General features: G+C 44.0%; 2 protein-coding genes across 2 annotated transcripts in view; both read left to right on the forward strand.

Moving 5' to 3' along the window:
* KIF15 (kinesin family member 15) overlaps nt 1-5,974 on the forward strand; it is a 33,874-nt gene extending 27,900 nt beyond the window's left edge. Inside the window, exons 30-36 of the mRNA XM_058805841.1 lie at nt 151-257; nt 2,108-2,180; nt 2,793-2,830; nt 4,467-4,632; nt 4,989-5,120; nt 5,372-5,448; nt 5,789-5,974. Of these exons, the coding sequence (XP_058661824.1) occupies nt 151-257; nt 2,108-2,180; nt 2,793-2,830; nt 4,467-4,632; nt 4,989-5,120; nt 5,372-5,448; nt 5,789-5,870 (675 nt within the window). The 3' untranslated portion in view covers nt 5,871-5,974. The remainder of the gene's footprint in view (nt 1-150; nt 258-2,107; nt 2,181-2,792; nt 2,831-4,466; nt 4,633-4,988; nt 5,121-5,371; nt 5,449-5,788) is intronic.
* Nucleotides 5,975-7,035: 1,061 nt separating this feature from the next.
* TGM4 (transglutaminase 4) overlaps nt 7,036-14,309 on the forward strand; it is a 30,664-nt gene continuing 23,390 nt past the window's right edge. Inside the window, exons 1-2 of the mRNA XM_058804624.1 lie at nt 7,036-7,164; nt 11,799-11,945. Coding sequence (XP_058660607.1) covers nt 7,051-7,164; nt 11,799-11,945 — 261 coding nt within the window. The 5' untranslated portion in view covers nt 7,036-7,050. The remainder of the gene's footprint in view (nt 7,165-11,798; nt 11,946-14,309) is intronic.

The following is a 14,309-nucleotide window of genomic DNA, read 5'->3' on the forward strand; positions in this document are numbered from 1 at the left end:
ATAGAAGGGTATATTTGCCAGAGAACCATGCCTGTTTTCTGAGAAATATTTTTTGTCTTCTATTCTACTCAAAAACAAGTTCAGCTAGAAATGAAAATAGGAATTGCAATTTGGTCTTTGAATAAAATATTTTGGATTTCACTTGCTTAGGAACAATTAAATGAGTTGGAGAACTTGCGTCTGGAAATGCAGATATTGGTGGAGAACAACAGGAGTTTACAGAGCCTTGTAGAAGCTCAGAGACCAAGCAAGAACAGGTAAAGTAAAATAAAACACAAAAAATCTCGCTTAACCTGAAATATTTAAGATAAAGTTTACAGGTTTTATTTGCAGTACAGTCTTATGTTGTTTGCCTATTTAGAGATTGACTCAAGCTTTTCTATGAAGATCATTTACTGGCTTGTAAACTTTATAACCCTTAAATCACAAATTCTTAAATGCAATAAAGTTTTATAAAGGGAATGGAAACAATGTAAAATCATTATATGCATAGTAATTCCTGGGTATTATATATTGCCATGTCACTTGTGTAGTTATGGATCCATTAGATAAGGAATGTCCAAATAAATTCAACACAAGTTTCAATATAGACATAATGAATTTTTAAAGCCTCCAATATACAATTAGCCTTTGGTCTATTCAAACCACAACTCCTATCAACTAAAAGGAGCAGGGAATTCTTAGTGCATATCCAAATTATATTCCAAAGTCCCAAGTCAGGAATCCAGTAAGTGAGGAACATAAAAATAATGCTTTTATTGTGGAAAAATTTGGTCTAGAAAACCTATATAAACTGAAAACAAAGCCACAGAATCCAGTGTTCCACGGCAATGTAACCATTGTTGTTTGACTCTGATTTCCATTTCAATTCAACAATTTCAAATGTCTGTTGCAAACTAAGCAGAAAGCCTTAGAAACAGCATCATTGTTCAGTAACCTACCTGATCTGTTCACAAGATTTTAAGTTTACGAAAACAGTGGTTTTATTGTAATATGATGCAATTATAAAACTCTTAACCAATTAACTTTTTCCTGTATGGCACACTACAAGTGAGTTTAGTTGTATGTGTTTTCTTATTTCCATCCATGTTGATTAAAAACTACCAAAATAAAAATTAGTGAAGTCTTTTGAATACAAGAAGCTTTTACCTTCTTGACTTGGCAAGACCACTAAGCAGTGATCCTGTAGGAAGTCTTCTGCAGTCTCCATACACATGAACACTGTGAAATAATAAAATGTGTACCTCCATCCCAAAGCTGCTCCTGTAGTCTAGCCCCAGCCAGCAGCCAGGCCCCACACAGCCACTCACTCACTCCCCAGCACGGGGATCAGGGAGAGAGAATTGGGAGAGCAAAACCCAGAAAACTTGTGGGTTGAAATAAAGGCAATTTACCAGGGAAAGTGAAAGTCACACACACATACAAGCAAAGCAAACCAAGGGACTCATTCAGTGTTTCCCATGGGCAGGCAGGTGTTCAGCCATCTCCAGGAGAACAGGGCCCCATCACACACAAGACTGACTTGGGAAGACAAGCACCATCGCTCCAAACATCCCCTCTTCCTCCTTTTCCCTCCACTTTGTCATACACTGAACATGATGTCACATGGTCTGGAATGTCCCTTCGGTCACTTTGGGTCTCCTGTCCTGGCTGTGTCTCCTCCCAGCCTTCCCAGCCAGTGTGGCAGTATGGAAGGCCGGAAAAGCCTTGGCTGTGTGCAAGCCCTGCTCAGCAATAAGAAACAGATCTCTACATTATCAACCCTGTGTTCAGCACAAATCCAAAACACAGCCTCCTAATGGCTGCTGTGAAGATGATTCATTCTACTCCAGCCAAAACCAGCACAGCTGTCTAACAAACATAAGTTGCGTATTTATTATATTTGTAATTGTTTCCATTAAAACATTAATTTCTTTATATTCTGATGAAAGAAAATGTATTTAGAAGTTTAAAGCATTACAGAGCTTTTTTATGATGTTCAGTATTTTGAGTATGAACATGTGTGAAAATAACTGCACACATACTGGTTTAATCTGGATAACATGTTTTTACAACTGGCTTCCTCTGTTTGTGAGAAACTCTTTTTTCTCATTCTTGAATTTCATAGTGATCAGAAACATCTTGATATTCAGTACCTTAAAGAGAAAGAGGAAGAGATTGTTGAAGAGAGACTTGCCAAGGTATATTACTCTTCTCATGTCAGTTGCTGTTGACCTGCTGTGAAGTATTAATGTGATTTTTTTGTTGGTTTGGTTTGATTTTTTTGTTTTCATGGCAGCAAAACAAACACCAATTTCTAGTGAATTCTAAGAGGCACAGCCTGGGACTTATCTCTTAGGATTTCTATCTTGGCCTAACACCAGTGAACTGGGTGTCAGATTGCACAATTAGAAAAACAGATTCAGATCACTAAATCTGACTCATCCCCAGAGTTGGAAAGTGAAGATTGTGTCACTTGCTAATGTCAGGCCTCTGTCAAAGGGAAGTTAATGTCACAGCAGAGGTTTCCATGGATGTCCCAGACAGAAGAACTCCCTGTTAGAGCTCTGCTGTGTGTCTGTGGGCAGAGAGACACTGCTGTGGGTCAGCTGTGCTGGCATGAAATGGGAAATAAGTGCTTACAGCAAAGAGATGAACTTAAAGTGAATATTAGAGATGTGAGCTACTAGGTAGCAGGATGATCTGGAATGAGATATGTAGCATCAATTGAATAACAAATATTTTTAAACATATATATATGTGTGTGTGTATTCAACATTAAGACTGCATCTAACGTTTTTGAACTTTTCCAGAATAAAGCAGTGGAAGAAATGCTGAAAATCAAAGCAGAGTAAGTCTAAGTATTGTTCCTTGAACTGGAAGTTAGTATTAAACTAATTAATGACAGAAAAAAAGATACATTTAAGCAATAGAAGTCCAAGATCTGAAATGACAAAAGACATAATTTGGAAGTATTTGCACTTAAGCAAGATACCTTGAGTTCTTACTCTTTCTCATCAGTAGGTGGTAGTAGCACCTATTACTACATAGCATTATATCAGGACAATACTTTAATGGGTAGAACCATAAAAACTTGAATTGGAAGGAATGTTTTTAAGTGTTTAAAGTTATTTATATGCAGTGAATTGCAATAGCATTCCTTTTCAAATTAAATTGAAATACTGTTCATTTCTTTATTAATATTTCAAATGTTTTATAATTTTAAACAAAATGTAATTATTTGAGGTTTATGCTATTTGTTTAAATTTCTGTGGTTCAGCTTGAAAAATAAATTTTTTTTTTTTTATTAGAGACTTTCTAAATTGTCTTTGCACTATTAGGCAAGTAGTCCTCAAAACTCAAGTGTTTTGTACCTTGGGTGGATAATAGCAAAGATAGAAAATACTGAATCAGTAGATAAAAATTACTTTGAAAATGTCTGTCCTGCTGTTCTTTTCCTAATCTGTATTGCTTCGGGATTTATTGTGGCTGAATCTCCTAACATAAGAGTTATTTTCATTTGATGGAATGCTTTCTATGTAAGTAACTTCTTTTAAGGAGGAAGGTAGTTCTTATGCACATGGTAATTTCAAAAGTAATTTGCATTAAATTTTCCAGAAACCCTAGTCTGGAAATTAGGGATTATTTTGCTATTTGATGCACTGATTTTACATTCCTGTCTGATCTCCAAAACACACTTCATAACAGTGCTACAATGTGTCATACAGGCAAATAATGGACAGAGGGAAAACATTCTTTTCTCATCACGAAAATGTCTTACCAAATGCAGCAAATGAATAATGTTCACAGAGCAGATCTTAAACACCACACTTCAGTAAAGCAAACTGGTGACAGAAATTTCATGTATGCAATATTTGAATTGATCTGTAAAATTACTCAAGTTCATAGAAGCAATAGACAGGCTGCTAAGTTTGATGGCACAGTTTAATATCCGGTGACCTCACTTGCTGAAAATGTTTTAATTCTATCAAAAGTGGTACTCATTCTCTTACCAGGCCAACCAAGCAGGCTCAGACCATCTGAAGTGCTCAGAGATGTTTCTGAGCAATGAGGCTGTCAGGGAGGAAAAGCCACAGACAAACGGGCATTTTATAGAGGGAACCTGTAGAGCAGCTGAGTTTAGCTGGAAAATTTACATTCCTTAGGTGAATTAATTCAAAGTGTTCTTGTAGGTGAAGCTTCTCTTTTCAATCATGGGTGGAGTTGTATATCCGGGATTGCAAACAGCACAGTTCCCAAAGAGAAGAGCAGCTCCAAAATACTGCCTAGTTGATAGTCTCAAACACAAGAACTGTGAAGCAGAATGAATTTTTTCCTTTCTTTAGCACTAAATTCTAAGGGAAATACAATATCTCAAAGTAATGCTTTTAAAGGAGCCTCCTTCCGTGTCTAAGACTGACTTAGGTATTCAGTTGTATGACATTTTTGTTGGTTTTTAATGTTTTATGATTCTTTTATATTGGCAGATTAGAAGAGACCAAAAATATCCTCAGAATCCAAGAGAAAAGCTGTCGTGAAATGACTTTGGAGATGGAACGAACAAGGACATTGGAGCTCAAAGCATTTAATGAGAAAGAAGAAATTAGATCAAAACTGGAGGAAGCATATGAAGAAAAAGACAGGATTGAAAAGGTTACATAGACATAACTTTTTTGTTGTCTTCACAGCAGAATCTTATTTAGCAGAGGTACAGCTGTTTTGTTTTGCAGTTTAGCTTTATTTGTGATGTTCTCTGCACTAGTGAAAGTCTGGATGCAGAAATCACTTAGTTGTACAAATCAAATGGCGCTCCTTTTTTGCCTTTTAGAGGGATGTAACATAGTGTCTATGGAGACATAAGACAAACCTGTATTTCCTGAGTGAACCAACTCTTGCATCATATGTTACAACAAACTTGAATGTTAGTATGTTAATAGCTCTAAGAATTGCTTCTGAAAAGAGGAGGAGAGGCTACTGCTAAGAGATGCACAATGTATTTATTATTACAGGAAATAAAATTGCTGAGGAAGCAAGTTAACTCACTTGCTGAGGAGAATGGGAAATTACTTGGTCATCAAAACCTAAACCAGAAGATTCAGTATCTTGTGAAACTGAAGAAAGATTATGCTAAACTTACAGAGGTAAGTTGCAGAGTAGATTACAGATGGAGTAATCTGCCTGACATAGCAAAGAGCTAAGCTTTGAGAACAAAGACTAAAATTCCTGCTCTTCTGTTGGAAAGGAACAGAGATACCTTTGATCTCCATTTTACTTCCTTAAGTATATAGTGTATAAAACGCTTGAACAACTCTAGATACTGCTTGTGTAAAAATACCAAAATAAAGTGAGGATAATTTCCTTAATATATCCATGTTTTTTCTCTGTTTTGCAGGAGACTGAAAAGCTACGAGTTGAAAACATTTTTTTGAAAGAATCAAAAAAATGTGACATTTGTAGACAAAATCAGCGGTAAGGACCCAAATAAAACTGCAGAGTTTTATTTTTGAAGTGTACAGAATAAGCAAAAGTCAGTTGTCAAATTTGACTTTTGCTGTGGTTCTGGAATAATCAAGTATTCTAGTTTGTAGATTTTTTGCTGGTAATAACTCTAAGTGAATATTGTTATTCCAGCTCTGTGGGCAGCTTTCAATAAAATTTAACACCTTTTTGTAATCTTTTTCAACTTAAAAACCTGATTTTGTATAAATGCTGGATAGATAGTTCCTTGAAACTTCTGTACCTTGCCAAGGAAAAGCTTTCTCCCTGGGAACACACCTGGATTTTTGTCTCCTTTTGTACTTTTATTCAGGTTCCTACTACTTCTGAAATGCTACATTTTCCATCAGAGCCAAAATTCAAAAAGGACAATTTCTTTGTGTTTGTTTCTTTAGTTAAACATAGAATGATTTTCCTGGGTTGCTTAAAAATAATTTTCATATCAAACTTTGTTCAATAAAGCATAAATATGAATTTAGTAACAGGCTTGTAAATAGTACTATAAATACTTTTTTTGTTTCTGTTCTTTATTTGAAAATAAAATGTTTTTCAAACCTGTTTTCTGTTAGTATCGACTTAGAGCTCTATATTAGCACTGTAGGATTCTCAGGGTTTTGCAACCATTTTCTTATCAAAGAAGTGAAAAATGTTAGGAAAGAAGATGTGAAAATATGCAGAAAATTTTACAGGAGTACACCACAAGTTCATTTAATTGCACTTAAAGATTTATTGCAAATAACTGAAATGCTTATTAGTGGAACACAAAATGTTCATTTCTATACAATATCAAACTAGGGCTTTTTTTACTGCCACTAATCCTATCATTCTGTTTTCTGGCTAAATACAATAGTAGTTTTGACCACAAGCACTGGGGCAAAAGGGAATAAAGAGGAAAGATGTGTGTGGTAAAGGGTAGAATATACCTAATGATTTACTACATCATTTGGCTGAGGGAAAGAAGAATTTCCACCACCTAACGTAATTTAAGCTGCAGATTTGTTTCCACTTGAGATGTGATGTGGAGAAATAAAATCTGACATTTAAGGAAAATGTGTTGGGGCGTGAGTAGAGGTGAGAACTAGCACGGATCAGGAGCACACAGGCCAAGAGGGGTCAATCAAGGGTGTTTTTATTTGTGACTGCCATGTTCTACGTTTACAAGCATTTCTTTCCTGTTTCTAGACTATCGTCATGTCAGCAGCGGCTTCTGCCCTTTTTCTGTGTTGTACATGGCCACAGTCGGAGCTGCGTTGTGCCCCGGCCCCGTGCTTCCCCGCTCGTTTCCATAAATCCTTTGTGCCCAAGCGAACGCGGCCCACGGGCCCTTCCCTGCCTGGGGCCCGCCCGCCCGCGCGGGGCGGCGCTGGCGCTGCGCGGAGCCGCCGGGGCTGGGCCGGACCATGCGGGCGGGGGCCGGGCCGAGCTGAGCCGGACCATGCGGGCGGGGGCCGGGCCGAGCTGAGCCGGGCCATGCGGGGGGGTGCCGGGCCGAGCTGAGCCGGACCATGCGGGCGGGGGCCGGGCCGAGCTGAGCCGGGCCATGCGGGGGGGTGCCGGGCCGAGCTGAGCCGGACCATGCGGGCGGGGGCCGGGGCGGCAGCGGCGGCGGCCGCGGGGGGCCTGGGGGCGGCGGCGGCCGCTGCGGCGAAGCTGGCGCTGGGCCCGGGCGAGGAGGCGGCCGGCGGCACGGTAAGGAAGGAGCGGGCGGTGCTGGGTGCCCCGAGCTGCCGTGAGGCCGCCCCGCAGGCGGCACTCGGCGGTGAGGGGGAAGGAGCGCGCTGGTGCTTCCTGCGGCGCTCCCAGGGGCTGCCCTGGATTTGCAGGGAAAGGCGGGCGGGCTCCGAGGGCGGAGCCGTGACTCAGCCCGGGGCAGCCCAGCCTTGCGGGGCTGAGTAAGGCGCGGTGCCGACGTAAACAGGCGCGGGGCGCGCAGCGGGGCTGCCGGGTGTGAGGGGAGCGAGCGTGGTACGGGAATGCCCCGAACCAAGCCCAGCTGTGGGAGCTCAAATCCAGCCCTTCCACGTCAGTGTTACTTTAAAGCAGGATGTTAGTATGACTGAGCATCAAATGCTTGTTCTCAGCCCACTGTTTTGCTGATAGCAGCGCCCTTCTCTCATTTATTCTATCTCAGCTCGGCCCTGAGCAGAGCATAGAGGCGGAGCCCTTGATTTCCTCTCTGCTTCTCTTTGGGTGTTCATTATTGGGGATGATCTTTATCTGGGTCGTGTTTCTCAAACCTCCGTGTGCTTGAGGTTACGTGGGAGTGCTGGCCCTTCAGCTCCGAGGCGGTGTCCTTGCCTCCAGCAGTGACCCTGGCACAGCCACGGCAGAGGGGGACATGGGCACCAGGCTAGGTGTGAGTGGGGACGGGAGGAAGGCAGCATGCATGTATCCTAAAAACACTTTGGGGAGGTTCATTTAGGCACAGGTTGTTCCTCACGTGGCAAATGTACAAAGGGGAGCCCACAAGGGAAGCTAGATCTGAAACAAATCCAGCCTTGCACAAGGGAAAAAAAAGGAAAAGAAATTGACCTGTGTGATTATTAGACAGAGTTAAAAAGACAAATCTCAGTACCTGCCAATCCTGTTAATCTCTTCTGAGATCTCAGAAAGGAGAAATAAATAAAAAAATCCTGATACTCTTCACTCTGCCCAAAAAAAAACCCAGATGATGCTTTGTACTGAGAGAATGGCAGAGCATGGAATTACTGAAAATGCTGACAGCATCTTTTCTGAGTATTTTTCTCTGTTGAAATTTATAAAAATATTGCCCATTTTTGGGGAGGCAAGGATGGGGGGATGGGGGTGGTTGGTACTTCTTTTTTATTTTTTTAGTGTGCTATGACAAAGTATCATGTCGTTGATGTGAAGTGTTGACAGAAGGCCAAGAGGGATTATCCCTCCCTTCTACTCAGCCCCAGTGAGGCCACATCTGGAGTTCTGGGTTGAGTTCTGAGGTCTCCACTGCAAAAAAAGAGATGGAGCTACTGGAGAGTCCAGCAGAGGCTCATAAAGATGATGGAGGGATCAGAGCATCTTTTTTGTGAGGAGAGGCTGAAAGAGCTGGGACTGTTCCTCCTGGAGAAGAGAAGGTTCAGGGGGATCTTTTCAATGTGTAGAAATATCCACAGGGAGGGTGCACAAAAGATGGAACCAGGCTCATTCCAGTGGTGCCCAGTAACAAGACCAGAGGCAAAGGGCATGTACTGAAATGAGCAGTTCCCTCTGAACATCCCGAAACTGTGAGGGTGGCCAGGGGTGTGTAGAGTCTCCATCCTTGGAGACACTCATGTACTCTCCGGACATGGACCTGGGCAATCTGCTGGAGTGATGAGGTTGGTCCAGATGAACTCCAGAGACCCTTTTCAACCTCTGCCCTGCTGTGTTTCTGTGACTGTTTCTTTTTTATGGGCAGATTGATTTATTTTGGTTTTCAAGTCTGCTCCAGGTGACAATTATTAGTTAAATTAATCGGCTTAGCTGTAAAACTAGCCAAGTTTTATGTAAATGCCATAATCTTTCTAGTAGCTTAAATTGCATGGGACTGTAGATGCATAAAGTATTTCAGTGCACTCATGTGGCAGAGGCATTTCTGCAGAGCAGCCACGAGGTGACAGAGATTCAAGGGATTTTGTGTTGGAGGAAGAGCTACAGAAATCCCAAAATAAGTGGGATAGCAGCCATCACTTGTGCAGTGTGGAACACGGCAGCAAAAAGTGTGTTGGCACTTCTAAGAGCTGATGATGCAGGGTAGCAGGATACTCCACAGCACCACAGGGATGGATTTCCTGGCCACAAGGATGTGTTGTGGTGGCGCAGCCTGAGAGCAGTGTGACCAGGAAGGGTCATTGCACTTGAACAAAAGTTTTTCTTTGCTTTCTCCGCTCCCCTGCCAAACTTCATCTAAAATTACTTCTGCCACTTCAGGAGTGATTCTGGATTATCTGAAATGTACACTGAAATTAATCTTTGCTTAGAAAAGCAATCAGAACAGTAATCCTTGACTCATTGGGGTGGCTCAGCTGAGTCCGTAGCAGGGGAGGAATTTATGTCCCTCCTTCCTTGTGGGGAACACGTGGGGATGTTCCTATCTCTCTGTCTGCGTACCATTGCAATGACCACTCTGCTGCCCTGGGCACAGAGAAACTTGACCTTTCTCTGATAAAATTTCCTTCTGGGCATGTGCCACCTGCAGCTGGTTTCCCTGGCTCTGCATTGGGAGATCAGAAGAAGCCATGGATTTTGGGTCACTTTTGAAGGTGGCATAGTGGCTGTGACGGTGGGAGCCAGCTTTGCTTCACCACCAGTAGTCTCAGACTAGCTCAAGTCTGGCCAGATCTTGGGAGGTCTCTAGTCCAACCTTTGCTTACACATGATCTTCTCCAGATAAGTTTTAAATATTTAGAGAGTCTGGGAAAGTCTGGGAGCCCATGACCTCTGTTCCAGTGCTTGATCACCTTTGCTTTTCCTTATTTTGTTGCATACTTCCCTTGTTGCCTCTTGTCATATCCTAGTGGACCTTGGAGAAGAGCCTGGGCTCCATCCCTCTACACCCTCAAGCTAATAGTTGAAGGCAGTAATAAGATTTCTTTAGGTTTTTTGTTTTGTTTTGTTTTGTTTTGTTTTGTTTTTGTTTTTATCTCAGCAGCATCTTCTCTTTCTGCTCCAGAAATACACTGGAGTTAGGTGAAACATAGAGAATTGTTTTCCTCTCTCATCCCCACTCCCAAGTCTGCTTACTCACCAGAGGTGTGTGGATGTACGTAACTCCCTGAGGAAAGTCAAACTGCCAGGTCATACCGGCAGAGAGTGAAACTGGGAGGCAAACCCCATCCTGTGGTGAGCCCTAACACAGCACAAGTTTTCTTCCTCAAAGGAGCAATGGTAGCTGAACATGGTTGTCCCTCTTACCCATCCACACGGGGGTTGCCAGGGTGTCAGTGGGAAGACAAAGTGATTCACTGGTGGGAATCATTCTGAATCTTTACTGTTGCCCTGATTAGTTGCAGAAGTTGGTGGCCTTTGCCACAACTGGGGCCAAATGAGGTGACACACCTGCACCATCCCTCACTGGAGTGGGATTAGCCTCAGAGAGCTTGTGCCAGCCATCAAGCATGGATTTGCTTCGCTTTGTTTTCCTTTTAACTTTGCCATATCACTTACTTCAGAAAACTGTGGGCTCCCCCACTGCTTGCAATTAGTAATTTCTTCTTCTGAGTGGGAGCAGGGCACAGTTGGTGGACGCTGTTGATTTGGGCAGCTGGCAGGAGAACACTGCAGCCATTCCCACAGGGCAGGTGCCACCTCTGAGCTGTACTTGTTGGTGGCCTCAAACCTGTGTTTCTGTCTGCCTCAAGAAGGATCCCACCATGGACTGAAAGGTGGCAGGCTATGAAGCTGTGATTGCTACGGGTGTAGACAAACCTTTGCTTTCACTTTTTTCACTTGTGAGAGTTGTGAGCTGCCTGCCTGTGATCTCCCTTGGTGTCTTCACATCAACTACATGGTACCCAGGGGCTGGGGAGATGGCCTCAACTGCTTAAATTAGGAAGGGGTGGGGGGCACTGTGAATGGTGCTGGCTTTTTAGGTGCAGCTGTGCCCTTTTTTCAGAGTGAGGCAGTTACACATCTGGTCGGGTTGTCTAAGGAGGGAGATGTTTCTTGAGGCCCTTGAATTCAAAATTGGTTTTATTGCTACTAAATGCTAGAGCAGAGACCCCGTCAGTAAACTTCCCTGCTCTCCAGTGAGTAAAACAAGGCAAAAGCTACTCCTTGTGGAAAACAGGGCATGAAGCCACTCAGCTCGCTCTTTCCTCCCAGGGATCCTGCTCTACCCTCACTGCAGCACTAGGGCAGGCCAGGTCCTCGGATCTCGTAAGGACCAGTGCTTTGGGACCACCCAGGTCCTGGCTCACATTCACAGCTGGGTTGTGGAGCACACACAGTGCCAGCATGTATTGCATGTCTGGTGTTTGTCAGACTGAATTTGACCCTTTTCCATACATCAGGTGATAAGTGAAGGGCATTTTTGGGCCTTGTGTGTGGCACCCCTTTGTGAGCTGGAGAAGTTTCTGTGGGTTGGCTTCTGGCATGGCAGCTGCTGCACATTATCCCAGCACTTCCCAGGTTGTAGTGTGAGGCTGGGCTTGCAGCAGGACATGGCAGGCTCACGGTCTGTCCAGAGCTGTTTGCTTGTTTCCATTTCCTTCTGTGGTTTAATATATTCATGTAATACCAACCATAATTCAGTTTTAAAAGCCCACACCATTAGGTTTGGCTCCAAAGTGTGCATGAATTACAGAGTTTTCCATTTTGTCCTGCAGCTCTCAGTGTTGCTTCGCCTCAGCTGCGTTGGCCTGGTGTTTGTGTGCAATGCAGTGATGTGGACAGTCTTCACAAAAGCCTTGCGACTCTCCTCCTCCTCAGCTGCTGCCTCTGTGACAACAACAGCCTCCAACTTCATCTTTTCGGTGAGTAGACCCCTTCCCTAGACACTGAAGCCTGAGGAGCACAGCCAGGTGGGAATGCCCACACTGGTTGTAACTCATCTCCCAGTGCAGCCAGCATCGCTGGCCACAGAGGGAGAGTTACAGACAGATGGGAAATGCTTGTGTCAGGCCTCAGCTGCTCTGATAGCTATTCACAGCACAGGTGATGGAACTTTCCTGGGTGGTGGTGCAGGAGGAAGGGTGCTGCTGCATGCCTTGCAGCAGCAACACAGTTGACTGAACTGATTGCCAGTGGGAGCTGGAGATGGGAGCTTTGCTTCATTTTGCTTTTCCTTTGCAGCACCTCACTTGTGACAAGCCATAGTCACCCTAGCTGGGTCTGAAGATGCAGTACCTCTAGTGGCAGCAAGAGAGTCTTTGACCCACAGGTTTTTTCCACGTGCTTTTTGCTCTTGACAGCAGTTCACCTTGTTTCTGTGCTCCAGCTGGCAGACAGCTCATGATGGTGTCCAATAATCGACAGTATTAATAAATGCCCAGTCAGTGGGAAATTTGGCTCCTGAGAAGTGCTGGGAAGGCAGCAAAGTACATGTGCATCTGTCAAATCCTTTTTAGGGACCCCAGTATAGCTGTGCTTCCTGGCTGCTGGTGGAGTTCGTAATCTCCAGCATCATCTTCAGCAGCCGTTCCTCTTGGTCATCCCAGCAGGAGTTTCCTCAACCAGGTCTTTTCCAGGGCTGTCTCTCCCAGAAGTCCTCACAGCTCTGGCAGCACAAGAGGCCTTGGGGCAGCTCAGCCCAGCAAAGCTTTGTGTCTCTCTTTTCCTTCAGGCTATCCTGGGAAGATTGCTCTTCGGGGAGACGTGGACACCTCTGTGGTGGGTTGGCCTCGCCATGACAGTCTGTGGGCTCATGCTGCTGCACATGGCTGCGCCCCAGCTGGTGCCAGTCCCAGCGGAGAAGAAGGAATGATAGCTGCTGCAGGGGTCACAGTGCCATGCTGCCCCTCTCCAGCCTGTCTCACGACAGCATCCCCAGTCCCCACCAGCCTCTGAACACGTCAGCCACCGAGGTGCTAACTGCTGCTCACTGCTCATCTGCTGACTTGCAAAATATGGTGGCGGTGACAGCTCGGAAGGAGCTGGTCAACTCTGAGTCAGTATTGTGAAAATCGGGGCCAGAGGCTTATCAGCCACTCCTCCTCTTCACACCCTGTGGCTGTGGAGCTTTCCCAGTTAGGGGAATGCTGAAAGTAAACATGGTGGCTGTGGAAGGTGCTTGTGCATCAGTATTTTTCCATGAAAGGACCTATTCCAAAATAGAAGGGCAATCAAAATTAGATGCTGAAGGCAGCTGTTATTTCTGCTCTGCTGTTCCTGACGGTCTCTTGAAATGGTTCTATGCTCACTGCTACCTGTAAGGCTGTGGAGACTTTCATTAATTCCTTCAGCTTCCTCTATCAGTCACACACACCCTTGAACTTGCCATTTGTATCTGACTTCTAGAATTTTCACTTACCATTCCTGACATGTTAGTCACTGTAAGGTTGTTGCTCTTTCATTTAAACCCTTATCCAGAATAGAGTTTTGATCACCATTCCTGCTTTGTGTAGGTTAAACTAATTTTGGGACAGTTCAACAGGCAACCTGCCTTCACATGGAGTGTCCATGTTCAATACATCCCTCATCCCCACTCAAGTTGACAATTGCTTTACTGTTTGGTAAAAGGGAGTTTCTCATGCCATGAGATGCTTATTCCCATTGATGTAATATGATCAACCAGATCACTGGTATCTGCTAAATTTTGCATCAGTGATTACTCCAGGTGTCAATTTGGTGAATGTGTCATGAATCATCATTTGTAAGGTATTGGCTTAATTCTCCTTCACACTTCTTTTTTTCTCCTCCTTGAAAATTTTTCAGTTGGAATTAACAAATATAACCATGCCTATAAATCTATGCATCGTGGTGGTGATATTGCTTACTTGCTCTGGGCTTGCCAGGTTGTCTCTGTCATCTTGTAATGACAGAAGGTGAGTCACGGTTGTGGCATGTGCAGAAAACCTAAGGACACATCTCTGTGAGCATCTGTATCTGAACCTGTCAGGTCTGTCATGACTGGCAGATCTGTGCTGTGTCAAGTGTAAAATAGACTTGTGGATGGAAATGCCACTGGAGTTGAGTTTGTGCCTTCTTTGAATCAGAAGAGTCACTGTCTCCCAGAAGAGGCCAAGAGCCATTGTGTCTGTTCCCTGCCATTCTAGCTTACCACATCTGGCAGCCGTGTCCCAGAGAGGCAAAACCTTTGCCTCTCTCATCAGTGTGCTCTCAAGTCTTCCTGTCAAAGAGGGGAGCTGCATATGGTGGGGGAGAGGGCAGAGTGCTCT

Source organism: Ammospiza caudacuta, chromosome 1 (genome assembly GCF_027887145.1).
Source record: "Ammospiza caudacuta isolate bAmmCau1 chromosome 1, bAmmCau1.pri, whole genome shotgun sequence".
NCBI classification, from domain to species: Eukaryota; Metazoa; Chordata; class Aves; order Passeriformes; family Passerellidae; genus Ammospiza; species Ammospiza caudacuta.